Source organism: Curcuma longa, chromosome 12 (genome assembly GCF_044706935.1).
Source record: "Curcuma longa cultivar G26 ecotype Majalengka, Jawa Barat chromosome 12, ITB_CL_G26_1.1, whole genome shotgun sequence".
In the NCBI taxonomy this organism is placed as follows: domain Eukaryota; kingdom Viridiplantae; phylum Streptophyta; class Magnoliopsida; order Zingiberales; family Zingiberaceae; genus Curcuma; species Curcuma longa.
Window position 1 is genome coordinate 4,132,688 of NC_133872.1, and position 25,709 is coordinate 4,158,396.

General features: G+C 39.0%; 1 protein-coding gene, 1 long non-coding RNA gene and 1 pseudogene across 2 annotated transcripts; all 3 read right to left on the reverse strand.

The window, feature by feature from the left end:
• Nucleotides 1-5,692: 5,692 nt before the first annotated feature.
• LOC141843565 (putative pyridoxal 5'-phosphate synthase subunit PDX1.1) lies at nucleotides 5,693-6,625 on the reverse strand (annotated as a pseudogene).
• Nucleotides 6,626-15,080: 8,455 nt separating this feature from the next.
• LOC141842933 (actin) lies at nucleotides 15,081-16,925 on the reverse strand. The gene is made up of 5 exons (XM_074730922.1): nucleotides 16,856-16,925; nucleotides 16,407-16,469; nucleotides 15,937-16,330; nucleotides 15,244-15,857; nucleotides 15,081-15,155 (listed from the first exon to the last, which is right to left on the reverse strand). The coding sequence occupies exons 2-5, from the start codon at nucleotides 16,464-16,466 to the stop codon at nucleotides 15,090-15,092; spliced, it is 1,134 nt and encodes a 377-aa protein (XP_074587023.1). The 5' UTR covers nucleotides 16,467-16,469; nucleotides 16,856-16,925; the 3' UTR covers nucleotides 15,081-15,089.
• Nucleotides 16,926-19,992: 3,067 nt separating this feature from the next.
• Nucleotides 19,993-25,001, reverse strand: LOC141842671 (uncharacterized). The gene is made up of 3 exons (XR_012602954.1): nucleotides 24,579-25,001; nucleotides 24,418-24,500; nucleotides 19,993-20,191 (listed from the first exon to the last, which is right to left on the reverse strand). It is a non-coding gene; the product is annotated as an uncharacterized LOC141842671 (long non-coding RNA).
• Between the last annotated feature and the right edge of the window lie 708 nt (nucleotides 25,002-25,709).

The window sequence follows — 25,709 nt, forward strand, 5'->3', positions numbered from 1 at the left end:
AGATTGAAAAGTATAATTATACTCAAAAGAGTCCTCATACTATATCGATCATGATTTGAATTGAATCCGACAAACTTAAATTTGTTAATGAATTTTAGTCAAAAGTTATTAATGATTATATTGTTGAAGATGGGAGATGGCTAGAGAGGGGGGGAGTGAATAGCCTCCTTTCAAAAATCGATTTTTGCCTACAAAATCGTTAGTGCGCAGCGGAAAATATAGCTAACAAGACAAAAATTAAGGAAGACACGAAGATGTACGAGGTTCGGGGATAACTTGCCCCTACTCGGCGTGTCCGTAAGGTGGACGATCCCTTGATCTTCGGTAGATCGAACCCCGGATGAAACCGGCTAGATAAGTCTCCTTCTCGGTGGAGTGACCTCTCCACAACCAATCTCAAGGATAGAAGTTAAATACAGAGATTATAGAAGGAACTAAAGATTGAGGCAAAACAATACAAGCTTACAGCATAGCCTCAAAAGATGGATCACAAGCTCCAGCAAGGCTTCCCGAGAGCAAGGCACTACTCCTTGCACCATCTCAGGAGAAAGCTTCAAGGAAGATCGTAAGCAAGCAAGAGAGCTCAACCAGCACTAGCACACACACAGCTATTAGGGTTTTCCGAGAGCTTCTCTTCTCCTTCCTCTCTTCCTTTTAACTTGCTTGTTCAAACGGACTCTGAGTCCATTGCACCATGATCAGTCTGAGCCACCTGAGCTTACCAGCACCAAGCTCCTCTCAGCTCACTCACTGACCAACCTCCCGTGCAGCTCAGGTCTCGCCATGTCGTTTACCTCAAAACCCAAGCTCGATAAGCTGACATGGCTAAAAGGCAGCCCTTGACTCTTCCTTTTCCTAACTTGAATTCAAATTCCATTCAAATTCCATCTGCAAGCTTCAGAGAGGATTAGCACAGCATATCAGAACAATCAGAAATCAGAGCAGAAACCTGAACATGATCAGAGATATCTTAATCGATTAAACAATCGATTAAACGTCGTAATTCTCTCCTCAGTAAAGAGTGTAATCGATCAACCAGTCGATTACCCATGCCCTTAATCGATCACCTGATCGATTAAGGCATGGTAATCGATCAGGTGATCGATTACCACACGCTAACCCGGTTTCTCATTAGACTTGTAATCGATCACCTGATCGATTACAGTTCACCATAATCGATTTCCTAATCGATTATGGTACATTCTGTGGGTTTTACGAATTCTTACAGAATGCTCTGTAATCGATCATCAGATCGATTAACAAACTAACTCTGGTCTCACAGAAAGCTCTGTAATCGATCACCAGATCGATTAAAGCTCTGTAATCGATCACCAGATCGATTAACCAACTTCCCCTTAGTTAATCAATTCACTGATCGATTAAACCAAGCAAAGCATTTAAACCCTAAATCAAGACTCGATCAGATTAACTTGGGTCTCACCCGAGCCAACCGCATTGGATCACATAATCATAGAACAAGCTCCCAAGCCTCCTCTGATAATGATCCAGTCCGAAGACAGGTTACCATGCCTTCTCCGACCATAGTCCGGTATAGAGAACGAGCTACCGAGCTCTCTCTGACCTAGTCCGGAGAACGAGCTACCGAGCCCTCTCCGACTCCATCCGATCCAGAGAACGAGCTACCGAGCCCTCTCTGACCTAGTCCGGAGAACGAGCTACCGAGCCCTCTCCGACTCAAACCGGTCCAGAGAACGAGCTACCGAGCCCTCTCTGACCTAATCCAGAGAACGAGCTACCGAGCCCTCTCCGACTCAATCCGGTCTAGAGAACGAGCTACCGAGCCCTCTCTGACTCAATCCGTCATTGATTAATCTGAATATATTGAACTTAATTCTTATCCAATTAAACTGAACTTAAATCTGTGTCAACATCAAAACAACAATCGGGACAAAACTGCATCAACATATACAAGGTTTAAATTAAATTCTTTTTTAAATATTATCAGAATCGCCTAAAAATATATAGGTGGTGTTGAATGAATATGAAAAGTCTAAAGTCATTAGTAGTTTTATAATAAAATTATAAGGTTGGATTTTTTTTATTTTTAAGTTTATAGGATACTAAATAGAGTGTGAAATAAAGATTAAAGGGCATATTTATACTCAAGATGTTGGTGCAATCAACCTCAGGTCATTGTTGACCAAGTTGGCCAAGCTCGATTTGACTCGAGTTAGATTTTGATGTTTGATCAATATGTTGATAAGATGTCAAGTAAGTCTAGGTTGATTGAATACTTGATGGTGAGAAATCCAAGTGGGTCATGGAGGACCAGACACTTGGCACGAGATGGAAAGTCCAATATGAAAGTTGGCAAGAGGAAAGTCCAAGTGGATCAAGGTTGACCGAACACTTGGTGAGCGAAAGTCCTTACAAGGTAAGGCAAATGGAGGAAAGTCCTTGCGAGTGAGAAGACCGAACATAAGGCAAAAGGGAAGTCCGAGAGGGTCGAAGAGGCGAGCTCTTGGCACGGGAAAGTTCTTACAAGGGTAAGGCAAATGGAGGAAAGTCCTTGCGGGTGAGAAGATCGGACGTAAGGTAAAAGGGAAGTCCAAGAGGGTCAAGGAGCGAGCTCTTGGCACGGGAAAGTCCTTACAAGGGTAAGACAAATGGAGGAAAGTTCTTGCGGGTGAGAAGATCGGACGTGAGATAAAAGGGAAGTTCAAGAGGCGAGCTCTTGGCATGAGAAAGTCCTTACAGGGTAAGGCAAATGAAGATCAAGAAGGTCGACGATTAAACTCTTGATCAAGCGAGGAAGTCCAAGAGGCGAGCTCTTGGCATGAGAAAGTCCTTATAGGGTAAGGCAAATGAAGATCAAGAAGGTCGACGACCAAACTCTTGATCAAGTGAGGAAAGAACTCGGTAAGACTTCATTTCAGCCATTTAATCCTGGTGTCAGTCAATTGGTTTTAAAATTCAGTTGACTGATTTTACACATCAGTCGACTGAGTTTATACTTCAGTCGACTGGGTTTACACTTCAGTCAACTGTGATTATACTTCAGTCGACTGGGAGCGAACAGAAGGTAAAATGACTCAACTGGATCTTCACATTAGTCGACTGAAATAAAACCAGTCGACCGATGGGAAAACCAGTCGACTGGATTTTAAATTCTGATAAAAATCAGATGTGATTTCAGTAATTCAGTAGCTATTTGACTAAATCAGTCGACTGTAATGGTATCAGTCGACTGATGACAATAAAACTGAACCTGTTTAAATGGTGAAGAGCTACTCGTGGAGGAAGAACTCAACACTGTTTATGCTCCAAGTGCTTGTGCTCTAGTGATCAAGAAACCTGTTGGTATTCATCTACAAAGCTTAGAGCAACCTCTTGAAGAAGAAGAAGCATTCTCATCACTTTTGTGTAACATCTTTTACTCTTCTTCTTCCTTGTATTGTTTGGTTGTTTGTATACAACTTGTAATCTGTTGTAAGAAGGTTTCTCCGCCTTCGGTGTTTGTCCGAGAAGGAGAAGTTATAGTGGAAGAGTGAGCCGAGTGAAGACCCTTGGATTAGTCACCTAAGGAGGCGGATACCAAGTAAAATCCTCTTGTGTTAGTATTGGTTGAGTTGTGAGGGTGTGTAGAGAGGAATTTCTTCAGCGACGAAGGTTCAAGTTTGATCGAGTAAAACTATTCAACCCCCCTTTTAGCTCACAAGGTCCTAACACAAAAGACTTCTATAAATGCATTAGTCTTGATTTAATTAATTTAGATATTTTAACACCAATAATGAATTTTAACTAAAACTCACTAATGGAACTTATTAGTCAATTTTGGTCAAAATTCACTAAACCTTAAACATACCCAAATCAATTTAAATCAAAACCAATGCATTCAAGTCTCCGTGTAACTATATATTTTAATTTTGAGTTCATACCTTAGATAAATTACTGTAAATTTTTGAAATTTATATAATTTTGAATAAATTTGACATAAATTCACTATTGAGTCATATTCATACAACAACAACAACATTTTTTACTATCTCAAAAAATTTAAATTTTTTAACAAGCTAAGGCATCAGACTCACCTCTCATCAAGTGACTCATCCATATTAGAGTAGTCATCCAAGTCAAAGTCAGCACTGCCCAGCAAGGGGCGATCACTCTGGAATCCTAATTCGGTGGTGCATAGCAGTAAGGTTAAGCTGTCGCTTATGATTTTTTCAAGCCACGAAGTGATGTCAAGGTGTGGTTATCAGTTGTATGGAAGTCATACCTCATGTCAAAGCACCAATTCACAATTTGACAATTTGCAAATGAAAGACTACGTGCCAAGGATAAGATTTTATATGAAGCTTGCAAAACTTGTCTGCTTTGTCGAAGAGCGGATAAGTCTATAGGCCACCTCTTTTTTTGGCTGCACTATAAGCACTAAGCAAACCTCTTTAGGACAAGGTTGAACCTGGTTGCACATTCGGCAAGAGTTGAGCATGTTCAAGCTGATGTTGAAGATCTTCCATCGATGGTTCCACAATAATAACACACTTAATAAGGCTTGACGCTTAGCAATGTCATGTATGTTTTTTTTTACTTTGGCAAGCACACAATAGATGTCAATTTGAGGGTGATGTGCCCAATATAGAGAGGATGTTTCAGATGGTTCAATGAATGTGAAGGCTATAAGAGTTGAATCACCATTGCAATTTATCCATTCAAATATTTATGATCCAATGAATGTGAAGGCTAGACATGGAGCTTCCTATTTCATTACATTTATTGATAACTTTACACGTTTTAGTTATGTGTGTTTGATTTCTCATAAATTTGAAGTAATTAGATTGCTTTAAATGTTATATGAACGAAGTTGAGAATCAATTAGGGGGCGCTTGGTATACATTCGGTAATGGGAATGGTAATGATTTTGATTGAGGGGTTAATGGCAATGGGAATGATTACCGGATTTTTAGTGCTTGGTATAGATACTGGAATGAGTATTATTCCCATTAATGTTGTTTGGTTTAACTTAAATTATGGAATGAGAATCAGTCAAAATTCTCATTTTACCCTTATATGTAAAAGACAAAAGTAATCATATAGAGTCATAGACAAAACCATTTTATTTTTTAAAAAAATACAATATGATGAATATTTTTATTTCATCCCAACATACAAAAGGCATAATTGTCCACAATAATCATCGTCCAAAATACAATCGTCTTATATAATCAAAATAACTACCACAATATCAAAAGTGAAAGAAGTAAAAATGTATTCATCAAACCCAACATCACAAACATAAGCAACTGAGCAATTCCAAGGTTTATTATAAAGAACCCATCGATTTCTTTATAAAATCTGAATCGACCGAACCGATAAAAAATCTTGCTTCATGTTCCGCACACTTGAAAATTTTCATCAAACACAACATCACAAGCATACTATTCTAAACAACTAAGTACAAAATCTTCAATTTCAGATGAATCCAAACTGAACAATAACTCAACCTTCACAAAATCTTCTAAACAATTGTCTTACATGATCAAAACAACTACCACAATACCAAAAGTAAGAGAAGCAAAACTGTAGTCATCAAACACAACATCACAAGCATACTATTCTAAACAACTGAGCACAAAATCTTCAATTTCAGATGAATTCAAACTGAACAATAACTCAACTTTCACAGAATCTTCACCTACGAAATCGAGCGATTTTTTAAGCTTGTCTTCTACTCCGACCGACTTACAAATCTCCCGACCTTGGCGTCGCTGAGATTAATCCCCACCATGGCCTCCCCAAGGCCGGAGCTCACTTCCGCAAGGATCTCTGGGTCGCTGTAATGGGTTACCGCCTGCACGATGGCTCTCGCCCTTTGTGCTGGATCGCCACTCTTGAAGATGCCAGAGCCAACGAACACGCCATCACAACCGAGCTGCATCATAAGGGTGGCGTCGGCCGGGTGGCCACTCCTTCGGCAGCGAAGTGGACGACGGGGAGCCTTCCCAACTGTTTGGTCTGCATGACAAGGTCATAAGGGGCGGCGATGCGCTTGGCAAAGGTGAAGACCTCGTCGTCGTCCATGTTGCGCAGGGCGCGAATGTCGCCCATGACGGAACGGACGTGGCGAACGGCCTCGATGATGTTGCCGGTGCCAACCTCGCCCTTGGTGAGTATCATGGCAGCGCCCTCGCGGATGCGGTGGAGGGCCTCGCCGAGGTCACGACAGCCACACACGAAGGGTACGCGGAAGTTGTGCTTGTTGATGTGGTTCTGGTCATCGGCAGGGGTCAGCACCTCGCTCTCGTCCACATAGTCGACGCCGATGGCTTCCAGGATCTGCGCCTCGACAAAGTGTTCGATGCGTGCCTTGGCCATGACAGGGATGGTGACGGCGTGCTTGATCTCCTTGATGAGGCCGGGATCGGACATGCGGGCGACGCCGCCCTGGGCGCGGATGTCGGCGGGGACGCGCTCCAGCGCCATGACGGCGCAGGCTCGGGCCTCCTCGACGATGCGGGCCTGGTCGTGGGTGACGACGTCCATGATGATGCCGCCGCGCAGCATCTGGGCCAGTCCCACCTTGACGGAGAAGGTGGAGGACTTCTTAGGCTCCAGGGCGGCGCCGTTGTCGTAGACCATGACCATGCCGTCGTCGGACATGTTCGACAAATATCTACTCTTTCCGACCTTCTGATTATAACCAAAAAGAGGATTGAAATGGTGGCGGTCAAGCGAGCCCTAAAAAGCAATATAGCGAGCCGTGGAAGCTTCTCGCAACCTAGGAGCCGGCAGAGAAAAGAAGAAGAGGAGGAAGATGGGGGGGAGCTTAGATGAACGGGGGAGAAGAAAAGGGGGGCGGCCAAGAGGAAGGGAGGCTCGCGGGTGGGGAAGAAGGAAGGAAGAATCGCAGCAGGGAAGAAATCGCAGGGAAGAAATCGCGTCCTAGGAGATGGGCGTGGGGTACCGCTATCCACGGGAAAAAAAGCTGCGCCGCGATGGGAATGAGTTTAACGATAACCAGGGGAAGGGTAGGTTATGAAATCAGGGATATCAAATCCTTATTTTGATTTCCATTCCCGTCTACCAAGCATTAAGAATGGGAATGAAATAGATTTCATTCCCATTCCCCTCTCCTAAACTCGCCTACCAAGCGCCTCCTTAGATTATAAGGTTAAAATCTTACTCATTGGCCATGAGGGTTGAATATTTGTCTAATCATTTTAAGACAATATATAATGAGAAAGAGATTATTAGACAACTAACATTCTCAAGAACTTCAAAGCAAAATTGAGTTGCTAAAAGAAGAAATCAAACTCTTTTAGATATGATTAGATCTATGATGACTCAAGAGAATTTATCGATTTCTTATTGGAGAGATATATTATAACAATAACCTAAATACTTAATCAAGTGTCTTCTAAATTTATTTCATCTATCCCATATGAATAATGGGCAGATAGAAAATCAGATTTAAGTCATCTGAGACCTTAGGGTCAGTTGTCTGTGTTCATGATAAGACTCATAAATATGAAAAATTAGGATCTATGGGTAAAAACTGTATCTTTGTAAAATATTTTGATACCTCCAAAGATTATGTTTTCATTAATGAGCAACTAGATGGAACCATCCCCGAAGTAGAATCGAGAGATGCAACCTTTCTTGAAATTGAGTTCCCAATGAGAGGTGATATTGATAAGACTATTCCGCTATTTGCAATAGATGAGGAGGATAATATTTTATCAATGAACAAGGTATTACAAGAGATGTCTGAATCTAGTCAACTTAATGGGAGTGATTTATTAATTAATGAGTTGATTTCTTAACAATCCAACATAAGAAGAAGTAGTCATAAGATTATTCTTCGAAAAAGGTTTGACATTGAGAATGAGACCTTAATGATTCTTCCAGTTGACGATGAAGAACCTTAAACTGTTGAAGAAGCATTGAGATGCTCAGTTAGAGAAAAGTGAAAATTTGCAATGGATGAGGAAATAAAGTCAATGAAAAGTCAAGATTAAAAAGTAATCAATCTTTCTCCAGGCTGAAAGGCCATTGAAAATAAATGGATTGTCAAAATTAAGGGAAAAGTGGATGGATCAATTGATCGATAAAAGTCTCATTTAGTTACAAAAGGATATACCCAACAGATGGTATTGATTTTGAAGAGACATTATCTTGTCATAAAATTTATGTTAATTCATATCATTTTGGCTATAGTAGTACATTTTGATTTAGAATTATATCATATAGATGTAAAGACAACTTTCTTAAATAGTGAGCTTAACGAGGCAATGACACAGTCAGAAGGTTACATTGTTGAAGACCAAGAGAATAAAATGTGTAGACTTAAAAAGTCTATTTATGGTATAAATCAAGTGTTAAGACAATGAAACATAAGATTTAATAAAATTATTTTATCTTATGATTTTAAAATGATCAATGAAATCATTGTGTCTATTTAAAAAGACAAAAGGAAAGTTTATTATCTTGTCATTATATATTGAATGCTAATAGTTGGAAGTGATATAAAGTTTGTAATAGAATTCGAAGCATGACTTTCATCACAATTTGACATAAAAGATATAGAAGAAATTGAGTACATCTTAGGAGTAAATATTATAAGAGATCGATCAAAAAAATTTTTGGATTTGCCCCAAGAGGTTTATATTACTAAGATCCTACAACACTTCAATATGTCAAATTACAACATTGAACAAACACCTATGGCAAAAGATACTGTTTTGAACAAAAGTATGTGCCCCAAGATTCCTGAGGAAATAACCCAGATGAAGAAAAGATTATATGGCAGTGTCATTGGTAGTTTAATGTATACTATGTTGTGTATACATCCTGATATCAACTATGTTGTTGGCTTAGTTAGCAATTTTCAATCAATCTCAGGATCGAGATACTGAAATTGATGAAGAGGATATTCAAATATCTTAAATGCACAATGAATTATTGTCTCTATTTTTAAAGATCTGACATGAGCTTGAAAACCTACACGGATAAAGATTAGGCTGGAGACATTGATGATAGAAAATCCACATCTAGTTATGACTTCTTTTTAAATGGTGGAGCCATCTCATGGAATAACAAGAAATAAACTTGTGTAACATTATCAACAATGAAAGCTGAATATGTGGTTTATTCAACGGTTGTGCAAGAAGTTGTCTGGTTATAAAGGTTCCTGAAACATCTAAAGATTGCTAAGGATAATGATAGTCCATTATAGTTTACTTGACAATCAAGCTGCTATAACTTTTCTAAGGATCTCAAATATCATAGCTGTTGGGATGTATACAAGAATCCTAACTATCTATATAAATAAACATTTTGAAATGAGAATTACTTTTGGTCAATATTTGCATTTAGTTTTTATGCAAGTGTCCATTTAATTTATATTATAGATAAACATGGTGTGCGGAGTCACACACAGAAGACTGTGTTATCAGTTCCTTATAGATTATAAACAATGTTCATAACCAAGATGGATTGGACAAACTATTGGACTGGTTGTAGTGTAATTTGGTCTTAGTCTATCTTGACTATAAAATTACACTAGTACACTCAGTGTGTATTAAGCAAGATCATCTGAGAATTGATCGATTTATACTGATTATATAATCGAACTAAACCTCTGTTACTATAGATGTACATGCTCTTAATCCCTATATAATAACAAACACATGTACTTAATATATATTTTTTTGATTCATCAAAGAGTGAGATTTAGTGCGATAGATCAAAAGGCCCGATGAGTTGGGAAGTAGTATTATGTACATGGTGTGTTGTTGATTATAGAAGGAAACTGTGTCCTATAATCTAGGCTGATGATATCCCCTTGAGGAGCTCATAAAGGATTATCATGTAAACCCTGCAGGTGGACTTAGTTCCGCATGATAACAAAGGTTGAGTGGTACTACTCTCGGAATCAGAAGTTAATTAAATTCGAGTTGTTAGTAACTCATTTAATTAACAGACATACGATATCTTAAACACAGGGAGATTAATGTACTTATAGTAAGAAGGAGCCCATATTGTAATATGGGATTGGTGCGGTAGTGCAATACTAACTCTCTAGTGGAATGAGTTATTATTGATGGACTTAAGCTGTGTGTTCGATGAAGAGCATGGGAAGCTTAAGTCCATCAGGAGACCAAAACCAATTCCTCCTCTAGGTCCCTACTGTAGCTTCTGGAAATCCTCAAATCCGCCTCAGAAAGAATTCTTAGAGATCTTCGGAAGAATTCGTGAATAATTCTTGGAGACCTTCGGAAGAATTCTTGAAGACGTTCGAACCCACCGTAATCGATCACTTGATCGATTACGGAGAATGGTAATCAATCTCTTGATCGATTATGGAGAATGGTGATCGATCACTTGATCGATTACGGAGAAGCATAATCGATCTCTTGATCGATTACGAGGCTTTCTGAGAAAAAAGTTACGACATTTAATCAATCGTCCGATCGATTACATGGAGCCTTAATCGATCAGTTGATCGATTAAGCCATCTGGAATCGGTTGGTAATCGATTCAAACTAATTTTGTTAAATTAACAAAATATTAATTATGGAATCTCGTTAAAAATTTAGCGAGATATAATTAAAAGATTTTGTTAAAATAAGAATAAAATTAATATAATGGAAACTTATTAAAAAGATAACAAATCTTATATATAAGATTTTATTAGATTTGTTCTAATTAAAATCTTATAAAATTTGTTAGACTTTTTCCTAAATTTCCTAGATGGAATAACTATATAAGGAGGGGTTTAGGGGAGGCAATAGAACACACAATTCTTAGATCTCCTCCTCCCCTAGGGCCGGCGGTGAAACACCTCCCTTCCCTTCCTTTCTTTCTCCCACCGTCCAGCTTCTTTTCTTCCTCCTTTTGGGCCAGCAACTCCTTGCTTTCTCTTGGCTTCTTGGTGGCCGAAAGTTCCCAGCTTCCCTTCCCCTAGGGTCGGCGGCCACAGGCAAGAAGAAGGAGAAGAGAAAAGGAAAGGAGAAGGCTTGGTTCGTTGAGTTTTTGGTGGAGTATTCTCGAAGGACCGTTGCCCACACAACGTTCGAGAAGAGGAGAGGATATACAGCAGAAAATCGAGGGGTTATCTCTTCTTCAAGGACAACCCAAAGAAAAGGTACAAATTTATTATTTTCGCTTTAAATAAATTGTTCCTTTCATCTTGGATCCTGTAAACCAAACACAAGATCCCAATGATCTAAATGCGTCGATCAAACTTTGTTTGATCGACTATGAGGGCAACTTAAATCCGTTTCCAGAAAAACTTTTTGTTCTGCAAGAATTTACCAGAACGGGTTTCCTAGTATTTCCCATCAATAGCAAGGGTAATCACATATCTATGAAGTATAATTTTATAAGGGACATAATTGCTAAGAAAAAGATTATTTTTGAGTATACCCCTATACGTGTTATGCTTGCTGATTCTTTTACTAAGTCATTGACTAAAGAGTCATTTCAAGAACACGTGAAACCTTTAGGACTTCGTAGAATGTAATACATTATAAAGATAAACGAATACTATAAGATGTTTAATTGTGGAATGTCATGATCTATTCAATGTATATGTCATTGTTACATTTAGATAAGTCTTGGTGAGATGTTGGCAAGTTGAGATTGGTCATCTTACATAGACAATCATCTCTATTTGTTAAGTATAAATAGAGGTAAGATCATTACTTAGGGGACAGCTAATGAAGTTGTGAATGGAGACATACCTGTAAGCTAAGATCGCCTTGATAGTAACATCAAGATGAGATCATTTATAAATTGATAATGATCGGAGTAAATGAACCCCACCATTTACAAAATCTATTGGAAGTCATATTATAATTCATAAGTTGAATTCAAGATTAGACATTGAGTATGTCTATATCAAAATCTGTACGATGTTAAATTTGTGAAAAATATGCATTCTTTATTAGTAAAGAGAATAGTATTGTAGCATGTGATTCATACTATATGTGAAATAGTAACAATAAAAGTAATAGGAGAATGAATTCCTGCTTCTCTAATATGTGAGACCCTTGAGATTATAAAATAATCTCAATTTTATCCTCAATGACTTTTTATAGTTGTTTACTTGAAATTTTAATCAGTGTTTACTACTTTAGTATATATCCTAATAACTACGGTTGATTCGATTTATGGAGCATAACTAAGAAAACAACTAATTAAAATGAATGGATTCTAACTAAAAAAAAAGATTAAAATTGTTTTACATCTATTACGTTTATTCATTGATCGACCAATTATATTTTTTATTTAGTACTAAAAAGTATGATTGTGAATAATTTTAATAATTAGAGATATTGAATATTTTTTTGACATAATAATCATTATGAGGGATTAAAGATATTCATATTGATGTAATTATTTAATTTAGAGTAAATGCAAGATATTGATGTCTCTAATTTATTTTGAAGAGCGACTATGTAAGGTGTGACAACTTTCTTATTATTAATCACTTAGTATGCTTATTGTCACATGAATCAATTTTTCTTATGTATAAATTGAATATTCTTATTTGATTTTTGTGACTTGACTTAGGTGAGTGAGAGATATTGATAGTGCTACAGTTACAATGGTAAATGACAACTGCTATGTGTAGTTGGAATCCTTTTCTTTATTAAGAGTGTCCAAGTGCATAAAATGAAGAGTGATGTGAGATCAGTTCTTGGGAACAAGAAGAGCATTAGTTCTTGAGAAGAAGAAGAATATCCAAAGTGAAAGGGATTTAACTCGTGGAATACAAGGGACCATTCATGGTAATTGTTCCTTTGATGTCAAGCACAAACATCAATTGCAAGGCATCAATTGTAAGTATTTATTTCCATTTTATATATTGTGTTTCATGCATATCAATTAATCAATACTGACTCTAAGAATGTTGTAAAATCATCTGACTTTTGGCCAAAATTCATTAACAAACTTAGACTTATCAGATTCAATCTAAACTAGGACCAATGCATTTTTATGAGTCTTTTGAATCTAACTATGCCCTTCAACTTTGGTTTTACATCCTAGATAGTTTATTGTGAGTTTTTAAAATTTATACAACATTAAGTATAAATTTGACACAAATTTATTATTGGGCTTAGACTTATATTCACTCAACAATCCACCAATGTGTTTTTGAACTCTTGTGACTCTAACTATATTGAAAATTTTATTATATGATTATTTATGATTTTTGCTCAAAATTTATTGATAGACTTAGATTTATCATATTCAATTTAAAACGGGATCCATACATTTCTATCAGTCTCCTAAGTATAACTATGCTTTCTAATATTGGTGTCACACCCTAGATATAGGTTGTTGTGAATTTTTAAAATTTATACAACTTCGGATAAATTTGACACAAATTCACTGTTAGACTTAAATATATTATATTTACTTAACAATAATACTACTTTGTTCTTGATATTCCATTGACTTTGACTATGTTAAAATTTTTAAATTTTAGATATTGAATGACCATTAGCCATTTTTAATAAAAATTCATCGATTGACTTAGACTTATCAAATTTACTCAACAATAATATCAATGTGTTCACAAGACTCCCTTAAATCTACCATATTAAAAATTTCAGACAATGAGTTTGAATAAAAATTCACTAATGAATCACATCAATGAGTTTTGACTAAAAGTCATTGATGATTTTAGACACATCCAAATCAATTTAAACCGGGGCCAATACATTCTTAGGAGTCTTTTGAATATAACCATGTCCTCCAACCTCCTCTCTATTTAGCTAGCACTATGTTTTTTTAAAAAAAATCAATATTATGTAATTTTATTATAAATTTGCTAATCAATTTAGACTTATCATGTTACTCAATAGATACCTATGTATTTCTGGAACTCTTGTGAGTCAAATCATAATTAAAATTTATAAATATGAATTTCTACTGTTATCAGTAAGTTTTAACGGAGTTAAGTTTGTCAGATTTAATCTAAATCAGAATGAATGTATTTTAGAGATTTTTTTTAATATAATCATGCTCTTTAATATTAATCCTACCGCCTATTTAAATCGTCATGAGTTTTAAGAAAAAAATAATTTTTTTTGAATGAGACACAGTAGCTTGAAACCCTTATAAAATATAATTTATATTTTAAAATTTTAAATATACTTGGGTGATTTAAGAATATTTTAAATGTTTTTCAATGACTTGCACTATAAGAAAAATAACGATTAGCGATCGAAAAACACTGTGGTCAAACAAATGCACATATAGATGGAGGAATTTTTAAGAACGACGTGTTTAATTTGATAAATATGAAAGTATAATTTAGTAAAGTACCTGGTCTAGTATAATATTGATGTAGGAAATAATTCTAAGCTAAATTAAGAATATTAATAGTCTATGCGTCTTTCCGTGGGCGATATCCATTTGCGATTGAGTACGTAGAGTGCCTCAATTCATCCAGATGCACACTCAATTACAGACGCTACATGCATAAAAAAACACACAACATAACAAAACCCGCTAAACTAATCCTTTAAGAATTTTTTTAAAAAAATATTATTAAAAACTTCATCTTCAACTATGATCGTACTTATGGTAAGAGCATCAACAACGCTATGTTAATAGGGTGCTAATAACACCCCTTGAGTATTAATAAGCAATGTGGAGGAGTGTTATCACAACTGAACGCGTTCAATGTTTTGAACACGTTCATGTGATAGTGGGGTGGGCCAGCCAGGGGCCAGCATTTTTTAATTATTAACTTTAGGTGTTATAACGAATGAGCATTGGATGCTCTAAATAGCCAACGTAATTAAGATGGTCGAGGAAAATTGATAATGATGTCAAACTAAAAAACAATAAGGTTACGGTTCAACAAAATCATATTTATCTCGTCATAATTATTAAATATCCATCCACTGGGATTCAGATTCAATAAAAGAATAAAAAAATTAAAGTAAGTGAAGCAAAACAACTGCATGGTGATCAGTTGGCAGTACAGTCAGACCACCTGATTATCTTGAAGTAAAACTCAATGAGAGAAACGAAAATTGAAATAATGTTTTCAATTCAATGAATTCGATCTTCTTGTGGATGATCTTATTATTTGGCTTCGAGAAGATCTAGAAACACTTCCTGTGCACAATGGATGGGCCAGACTCATCATACTCTGCCTTGGCAATCCACATCTGCGAAGCACAACAATGGATATCGATTGCAAACTCAATTATATTCATGAACAACAATGGAATAATATTGAAAAACGCATGCAGTTACCTGTTGGAAAGTGCTGAGGGAAGCTAAGATGGAGCCTCCAATCCACACACTGTACTTCCTCTCCGGCGGCGCCACCACCTTAATCTTCATGCTGCTCGGTGCCAACGCCGTGATCTCCTTGCTCATCCTATCAGCGATTCCTGTGAACATGGTCGTCCCGCCACTGAGCACAATATTTCCATACAAATCCTTCCTTATGTCCACATCACACTTCATGATCGAATTGTAGGTGGTCTCATGGATGCCGGCAGCTTCCATGCCTATCATGGATGGTTGGAAAAGCACCTCCGGGCACCGGAAGCGCTCAGAGCCGATGGTAATGACCTGGCCATCGGGCAGCTCGTAGTTCTTCTCTATGGAGGAGCTGGTCTTGGCAGTCTCCAGCTCTTGCTGGAAGTCAAGGGCAATGTAGGCCAGCTTCTCCTTGATGTCACGCACGATTTCACGCTCAGCCGTGGTGGTGAAGGAGTAACCACGCTCCGTCAGGATCTTCATGAGTGCGTCGGTGAGGTCACGGCCAGCAAGGTCAAGGCGGAGGATGGCATGGGGAAGAGCATAGCCCTCGTAGATGGGCACGGTGTGGCTCACACCATCACCGGAGTCCAGCACAATGCCTGCGAGCATTCATTGTGAGAATTAGTGACACTGATGCATTGGCATGATCGATCGATATATGTTTGATTATTTACCTACCTGTTGTTCGACCACTAGCATAGAGAGAAAGAACAGCCTGAATGGCCACATACATGGCCGGAGCATTGAAGGTCTCAAACATTATCTGAGTCATCTTCTCGCGATTAGCCTTGGGATTCAGTGGGGCTTCAGTGAGAAGAATAGGATGTTCTTCAGGTGCCACACGGAGCTCATTGTAGAAGGTGTGGTGCCAAATCTTCTCCATGTCATCCCAATTGTTGACAATTCCATGTTCGATTGGATATTTCAATGTCAAGATACCTCTTTTTGATTGAGCTTCATCACCTACATATGCATCTTTCTGACCCATCCCTACCATCACACCAGTATGACGAGGCCGACCTACAATGCTGGGGAACACAGCCCTCGGAGCATCATCTCCAGCAAATCCAGCCTGAGAAATTTAAATACAGCAGCAAGTTTCAGGCTTCTATGAAATGTGGTGAGATCAGATTTCTATGAAATTGTACCTTGACCATTCCAGTTCCATTGTCGCAGACAAGAGGCTGGATATCTTCACCTTCTGCCATCTTCTATATCTGATAGGAAACAAGAAGCCAGTTTGAGATTAGAATCATTCTTCAATCACAGAAAACGATGAAGCAACAATGAATAACAAAATCGAGCAGATCATAAATTTTCTTCAACACGAATGAATGTCCTTGAGACTGAATTAAATGAGCATCCAACGAAACCTAGATTTTACCATCTAGGGTTCGAGATTCGAGGTGCTAAGGTTCCTTCGACGATGACGAAGTGGACAAGAAGAAACAAGAGCAACAGATGGAGAAATCAAAACGAAATCCAAATTCAAGACGACATCTTGGAACAAGAATGAAGCGATTTAGGGCAACCGACAGAGAAATGCGATGAAAACTTCGAGATGAACACCGAATTGGAAATGGAGAGTCAGGGTAACCTGAAATCGTCGATCGATCGATTCGCTTGTGGGATCTCTCGCTCTCTCTCTCTCACTCACTCACTCACTGTGTGCCCACGGCCTCTAAAGAGGGCAAGAAGAGAAATGGGATCGTCGGTCGCCCGCTTCCCGCGCTGCCATGATCGGCACGCAAAGCCCGGGTATGCCGCCCCGCGACTCGGATTTGATCCTCCATTCCTCGTTTAGCAAGCCGATCCACCCGCTCAATGAGCGGTTCGATATCGAAGAGCCCATGTGCCTTCCGCGCTTGAGCTTTGCGATCTCTCCGTGGACTAATTGCAGGACGCTTCCTCGCAGAAACAATTCTGCAACATCATACAATTCGACGGGACTGATGGATTGCCGACTGTAGCTTCCTTCAATTGTTCCATCTTCGATCTGGAGGCGAAGCGTGGAAAAAGTTTGCAGCTTTGAAAAGCTTGGGCAAGAATCCTTATCGAACGAAATGATCTTTGCTCGATGCCTGCAAGTTAACTGCCTTCTCCTTCGGCAACCTGTGCTTCGTCGTGATCCGCAGTGCTGCAACCATGGGCAACACGAAGCTCTCCCTCCTTATTCAAGCTCCGGGTTGCTAAGAGACTGCGAAACCATCTCCTCCTTGAGTTCTTCCTCGTTGCCAGATGACGTTGAAGCTCTTTCGTCCTCAAGGTCCTTCTCGCCACCTAATCCTCTGCTCCGCAAGGAAATATCCTTACAGCAAGTCCTTTCTCCTCCTCTTCGTCCTCAAAGACCAGTTATTTTGCTTAAATATATAGTTATCTTTTTAGAAGGAGAATGAATAGACTTCAATGTTGAAACTTTGAAATGTTGGTTATTTCTTGTAAAGTAAGTAATTAATTAAATACTTGAAGTGGTCCATGCTTTATGATCCATATCTCTCGGTATATAATTGAGTTGATTACGATGGAGTAAAATTGAATAAAGATTTAAATCTTGATGAAGCTGAGACAATACCCTCATCCGTCATGACCAACTACAGTTTCTCAATTTACCTTTTCACATATGGTCATGTGACCGACCGTGTGGGGCCGTTGGGTGGTAGATTCTACCTTTTACAGAAAAAGATAATTTATTTTTCTTTTAAGACATGATTGAATTGGTTATTACGGGACCGACTTGTTAAAGTGGATAAGGGTTGAATCTCGGCGAAACCGAAACAATGCTTTCTTCGTAGTGGCCAACTGTAGTTTCCTGATTTACCTTCTCACAGATGATCGTGGGACCTACCGTGTGGGCCCGCTGGGTGGCGATTCCACCTTTTGCTGAACATAGTTTATTTTTTCCAGGACATGATTAAGTTGGTTATTACGATGCAGATTTACTGCAGTGGGCTGGGTAAAAGTCGAATCTTGATGAAACCAAGATAATGCCCTCATCGTAGTGGCCAGTTGTAATTTTTTAATTTACCTCCTTACAGATGATTATGAAATCGAACGTGTAGAGCCGGAAATAACAGATTTCATTTGCTTTTCAATTTGAAGATGTTATTAATCATACTAAACATGTTTAATATTTTAATGTTTGGTATCAGAGCAAATATTTACCTCTGTTTTGCATGTTTTAGTTTTATTTAATTGTATTTAGAATTTACTATTTACATTTTTATATGTGAATTTTATTGAATTAAATAATTTAAACATAATGAAATTAATTCTTCAGTAATTATTGTAAGCTTAATATGGAATATAATGTGCTTCTATTATTTATTTATTTTATACCTGCAATGTTTAATTAAATAATATGAGCACATTCTGAATTAAATTTATATTGTTTAAGGTTTTATGTAATAATATGAACTTAAGAAATAATTAATGTTTACATCCTTAATTGATTAAAATTATATAATAAAGTTTATTTAAAATTACATATAGAAAATAAACATTAATTGTAATTGATCATATGTAATACAATAGATCTTATCGCCCAGGAATTTCTATTATATTTTATATAATTAATTAGGATAAAATATCAAATTATATTTTCTAATTTATCCACCGGAATTAGAAAAGGTAACATGATTTGATAATTTTATCGTAAAGTTAAAATGAATCCAATTGTATCATAATTTTAGCCGATAGATAAGTTTTATATCACTAGATTCATATTTTACATGATTTTACATTGGTAGAAACATGTTATATGGTTTGTTAGCTTCAATTTTTTGTGACGAGCATATTTATTTAAATTAATGTAGCAAATCAACATGTTAATTATGTGATGTTCTTGAGCTCAAAGGAGACAAGTTAAGATTTGAAAGGAAATGATTCTCCTACATTTGGGGTGCATGGATGGACATGGCTATGCCATTAGGAAGGACAATCCCCCTACTATAATCAAAACTAGCTCTCGAGATGCGATTGATCTTTATGAAAAGTGAGAGCGATTTAATGTCTCTCTGTCATGTTCATAAAGACTATAATATCTATTGGAATAAGGGGTTCGATCTAGTAATTTGACAATGTCCAAGCTTTGCTTAAGACTATTGATAATCAGTTTGTGACTTCAGATAAGGCAATGGCTAACACCCTAATAATACAGTTCTCACCCTAAAGCTCACCAGAATTAAGGGTGTGCGTGAGTATATTATAATAATTAGTTTGTGACTTCGGATAAGGCAATGGCTAACACTTTAATAATGCAGTTCCCACCCTAAGCTCACCAGAATAAAGGGTGTGCGTGAGTATATTATGCACATGAGAAATATAGTGGCTCAACTCATAGCATTAAAAGTTAAGATGTTGGAATCTTTTTTGGTTCACTACATCCTTTCCCTTTGCAATATGACCCATTTAAGATATCCTATAACACACTACCTCTGCAATATGGACCATTTAAGATACCCTATAACACACATAAGGAAAAATTATAAATAAATTATATTTATTTTTTAATATATTATCAATTTATTATCATTATTAATATTATTAATTTAATTTAATTTATTTGAATCAAGGGTAATATAGTAAATATTAAACTAGTTATATTTTTATCACGCCCCGGGAGATGGCTGTCTGAAAATTTGACAGCATCTCCCCTGTAACAATTACTATTTCCTACCTACATGACTACAAGAAGGCCTACACGACCACAATCCATACATATCAAAAATACATCACAAATACAAAAACTATGTAAATAAAGCCCACATGGCCACAACCAGTAAATATAACATGCACACTAAAAATCAAAATGTATAAGAAAATCCATACGACATAGAACAAGTTCTGACACAAATACTGAAAACATAGCAAAAACCAAAATGGTCGAGGTCATCTCGATAGGGGACTAGCAGCGACTCTCCAGATAGACGTCAACCTGAAAAGAATGAAACCAACGGAATGAGTTCAAAGAACTCAGCGGATATCTAGCAGATATGTATAATAAGCTATCTAGCAGTAATAATCATGTCAGTACAGTAAGAAATACACACTGAAACTATGGGAAAACTGTACATATTATAATCATCTATGTTGATGCAGTCTAACCCTAGTCAGACCCGAGTCTGACTCGAGTCAGACCTGAGTCTATTTTGATGTTTGACAAAGATTAATTAGATCAACTAATCATGATTTAAGTTTAGCTCTACCTGTTGAATTTGTTTTAGGGAAGTTTAAGGTGAAGATTGCCCGGGAAATTGACAACTTGCCCGGGATATCTGATTACCAGATAGATTTCCTAACTCCTGGGTTAATTGATGAGGTTCCCGGGAGAACATTATTTTGACCAAGAGAAAAGAGGTTGCCCGGAAATAGGTTCCACTGACAAGTCCTTGCCCGGGAAGGAAATAAACTTAACCAGGAAAGATCTGGCCAGGTAAGTAACAAGGAGAGATTACCCTGGTAATATAAGACGTATTCGGGTTTGGCCGGGAGATGGAGCCAGACATATAGTGTTGAGGTTACTTCGACCGACAGAAGTAGGAAATAGTTCTCCCTGACACGGTCGAGTAAGGTTCATATTGACTATGATCAATCAAGGTAAAAGAGAGTGTTGTCCGGATTTAGCAAAGGCGACCGAGAAGGATGAGTCAAGGGTGAGGGGGTCCCGGGAGATAAAGAATACATGATGTAAAATTATCCGTAAATAAATCCCATGGACATAAATCTGTCCGGGAAAAAGGTTATCATGATAGGAATCAACAAGGCCGGGGAAATGACGACAACGGCCGGGAGAACGGAAGAAAACAGAGAAGATCCGGGAGACAGAAAGGAGAGGATCGGGAGACAGAAAGGAGAGGATCCGGGAGACAAAAAGGCTGATCGACTCACTGGTCGATCAGCATGGGCTGATCGACCAGCCGATCGATCACCACGGGCTGATCGACCAGCTGGTCGATCAGCCTTGGTGATCGACCAGTTGGTCGATCACCCCCTTTGTTACCTTCGTTTCTGGAAGACTGGAAAGCCCGAGAATTAGACCGGGAGGAAAAAGGTCTTGCCCGGGAGAAGTAAGAGTTTACCCGGCAAGGATATTAACTTCGTCGAGAGACATTTGGCCGGGTGAAGAAATGTTTGGCAGGCCAGGAGAAACAAAGACGAGAGAAGCTTAGACGGGAGAATGATTGGATAGCCTGAATTCTGTCTGGAGAAGAGTGTCTTAATCGGAGAAGTGAGATCTTGCCCGGGAGATATGAGATATTGTCCGGGAAAGTGATTATCTGATCTATCTGATCAGGAGAAGCAGGGAAGGTGTTGCCCTTGGCTAAGAGATAAGAAGCCTAGGAGGCTCGAGACTGTGATAGCAGGGAGATTGGTGTTCGTAGGCGGTTGAAGAGAGCTTTGATAGCTCGTCTTCAAGGACTCTCGGTGACTCAGGACCGAAGAGCTTGGTGCTCATGAGAGGGTGTGGAAGCCTTTGTGGTGTAGATGGTCCAGGAGGAGTCTAGGTGACTCAGGACCATGGAGCTTGATGCTCGGAGAGAAATGGAGGAAGCCTTTGTGGCTTGTCTCCGGGATGGTCCAGAAGGAGCCTTGGTGGCTCAGGACCGAATTGGCCGGTAGCTTGGTGCTGATGGCCGGAGATGGTCCGGGAGAGCTTTGGTAGCTCGGCTCAGGACTGTGAGCTTTGGTAGCTCGATCTCAGGGAGCCTAGGTGGCTCAGAACCTGATTAGGCCGGGAGCTTGGTGCGAATGGCCGGGATGGTCCGGGAGAGCTTTGGTAGCTCGGCTCAGGACTGTGAGCTTTGGTAGCTCGATCTCAAAGAGGAGAGTCTTAGTGACTCGGTCTCTTGATTCTAGGAAGAGGGCCTTGGTGGTCCGGTCTCCTGTTTGGTCTGAGAGAGCTTTGGTAGCTCGTCTCAAGACTGTGAGCTTTGGTAGCTCGATCATCAGGGAGTCTTTGAGACTCAGAACCTGATAAGTCCGAGAATGCTTTGGTAGCTAAGCTCGGACATGACTGTTACATTGCTTTCTTTCATACTGTCCTAATATTGGAACGTTCTAATGCTACTTTTGAGTGTGCATGCTACAGGACAGGTTTGGGAGGGAGATTTCAAACGAACAGTGGAAGTTCCAAGGCAATCTTCGAGCTGTCTTTTCTGCAAAAAGGATTACAAGCAAACGGCGCACGAAAGCAGGTAGCAGTACCTGCAGTTGGCAGGGAAGGGAGACTACAGCTTTTGTCAGAGATCCGTTGGGCTCAGTAATCGAGGATGCAGGTCTATAAAAGAAGCTGAAGAGGCGCTAAGGAAGGTATCGATTATTCTTTTTGAACGTTCATTCTTTGAAGTGCTAAAATCTTGAGATCAATCTGCTAGTCGAAGCCAGAGAAAGAAGAAGAGCAACGTCCTGGTTTTGGAGAGACAGGCTTGAGCTGCAAGCTGTCTTTGTTGTTCATCTCATTCTTAGTCTTTGACGCATTCATTAGTTCTCCTTTGTCTTGTGCTTTATTCACATCTGTTGAGACAAACTGTGGAGAGGTTCCTCCACCGAGAAGGAGAAAGTTTCTAGCCGGTGTTACCGGGGTTTGATCTGCCGAAAGATCAAGGAGTCGTCCACCTTACGGACATGCCGAGGAGTAGGAGCAAGTTATCTCCGAACCTCGTAAATCCTTGTCTTAACTTGCTGATCTTCATCTGCCTGTGATCAAGTCATTATTTCCGCTGCGTAACCGAAGATTAAGCAAGATAAAGCGAAAAGAGTGGACGACTATTCACACACCCCCTCTCTAGCCGTGTTCATAAGATCCAACAATCTATACCAACACAACGGCACAAATCCTACAACAGATGCAAGGTCGTCAAATCAAATGCATAAGGCCTCCTATATGTGCATGCCAAACATATGCAGCAAACAAATGCAACAAGCAATAATAAATGCAATCCATACAGTATGCATATGATGCAATGATATGGTCACCTCTGACGCCAGTCAACCACCGTCACCGACAATGGTGAGGTCGAGTGGGTAGAATTATGACAACTGTGCACTCTGCCATCACTGCTCCTGCGTGACCGAGTGGACAAGATGCTGGCGGAGTACACCTATCCTCCTATCTCAAATCACATGGGAGAGTATACCTCTCATCTCCTCGTCTTACAGTAAGGAGGAGGGATCCCTGTAATGCTACTACGCTGCGACACCACTATCCCTGAGCGGCCGAGCGGAGCCCTGACAGAGCAACTACACACACTCTCCTAATGTACCACTAACCCCTGAGTGGCAGTGTGTGCTGATCATGTAACTAGCGACGGGCTCAGACTACAAAGGAGCCGATGATCGTTAGTATGTAATCATGCAAGGATAGTGCATGACACTAATACGTGTAATACCTACCAATCTATGCCTCCATATAATATGCACCATTATAGGCATGTCAAATGCCCTGAGTATCATAAATCTAGATATACATGCAAGGTATAACTAGTAGCTGCCCTGAGTATCATAATTATATGAAACCTAAATAAATAACAGATATAAATGACATACAATATATATTAGGTAGTGACATGCTAGGGCAGATATAAAAGCATGAAAAAAATTACTACCAGCTATAGCAAACTATACATATCAATAGGACAGATCTAAAAAGATAAGTCAAGATACTCGCCTTCCGAAAGTCGTCTGTGTCGGAAGGGAACTTCTGTCCAGAAATCCGGTAGTAAGTCAATGTCTTATATTACGGAGCTTAAACTTAGTTATTTTCATAATAAGGTGATTGACTAAATGAAAAATTAAATCGTATCAAGTCTGAGCTAACCAAACCACATTAGATTCTAAACCAATCCCTAATTACATGGATAAATAGGTTACTAATCAATAGTGAATTGACCAGATCCTAACCAACCCTAATTAACCATAATTAATCCTTTCTCAAGCATCCTGGTCAAACCCATGTTTGACTGGACTCAACCACAATCGAACACACATTGATCACCTTCAATCCTCTGCTCCCTGATCAAACCCAAATTCAAGCCACCTTGCTATCAATTTGAAACCTAATTCAATTTAAACCCTAATCAACAAATCAAACCCTACTCCAATCTCATCAGCAGAACTAGAATTACCCACCATACCAAAATTAACCCGAGTCAAGATTTTTACCTCAGATCCGGTTGTCTTAAACCAACTCCGATTCTAGGTTTTCCTGCTGCTTTACGCCGGGTTGCTGGCTCCACCAGATTAGACTTGTTCCAACATGTAACCTCATCAAACTCCAAAAATCCCAAACACAGAACCCGTAAAAATAGAAATCCCAAACTTACCGTCAACCTTTCAAGCCCAAACCTTCCCTGTTCGCGCTGATCGCCCCGCTCAAGATTGCTCGTCTCGCTGCCGTTTCGGCAGCACGACGTTGCACGGCAACAACAGCGACCGACGCTGGCGAAGGGGGAAAAATCGTGATTGGCTTTCCTTAGGTGAGGCAGGGTGACCGGCAGCTGGGTCACTGCAGGAGGAGAAGAGGCGCGCTGATCACGCGTTCGGCAGAAGGAGGAGAAGGCGATGGGTGCGCGATCGGTGGGGGAAAGGAAAAAGGAAAATGCGAAGGAGGAAGGGAGGTGCGGCGGTCATCATCTTCTTCGTTGTCAGCGAAGCTGAGCAGCTTGGGGCTTCCGGCTTGGAGGCCTTGGACTTGCTTAGGGTTAGGTTTGGCTCTTCGTGGAGGAACTTGGGAGGTGGGAGAGGGCGGCGTGCGATGGAGGGCGGCGACGTCGGGCACGGGATCGCGAGGTGGGGAGGGACGCTATTTTAGGGTTTTCTTATCAGGTTTGGGTTTCGGGTTAACAGTTCATATCCAACTTAATAACCTTAATGGATCCAATAACCTTAACGGGCTAGAACTAATTACGCTCATTGGGCTAAATGGGTTGATTTAATAGCTAAATTATTTACAATAAATCCTAAATTTCTCGTATTTTATAATTTTATTCCCTCCAAATAAATAAGTTGAATCAAACAACATTAGGTTATATTTTATACCTCATAACCTTAGTTATGTGATTGCCTGGTAATCACATAACCAAGGTTATATATGATAACTTGAACCAAACGTACCCTAAGTATTTATAATCCACAAGAAAACAAGTTAGACTAAAGGACCATAAGTGGCTATTTCATCGGATATGCTGAAAGGCCTAAGGGATACAAATTTTATTGTCCATCTTATAACACTAGATTTGTGGAATCTAGAAATATAAATTTTCTTTAAAATGACTTGATTAGTGGGATCAATCAATCTTAGAATGTTGATCTTAAGAAAGGTCATTTAGATGAGCAGTGTGCCACTTCAAATAACAGACTAATCATTGTTGTTAACAACATGCCTCTAGTACAAATGCATGTTGAAGAACTCGTCCTGGAAAAACCACAAATTGTTGATCTTGAATCAGTAGATG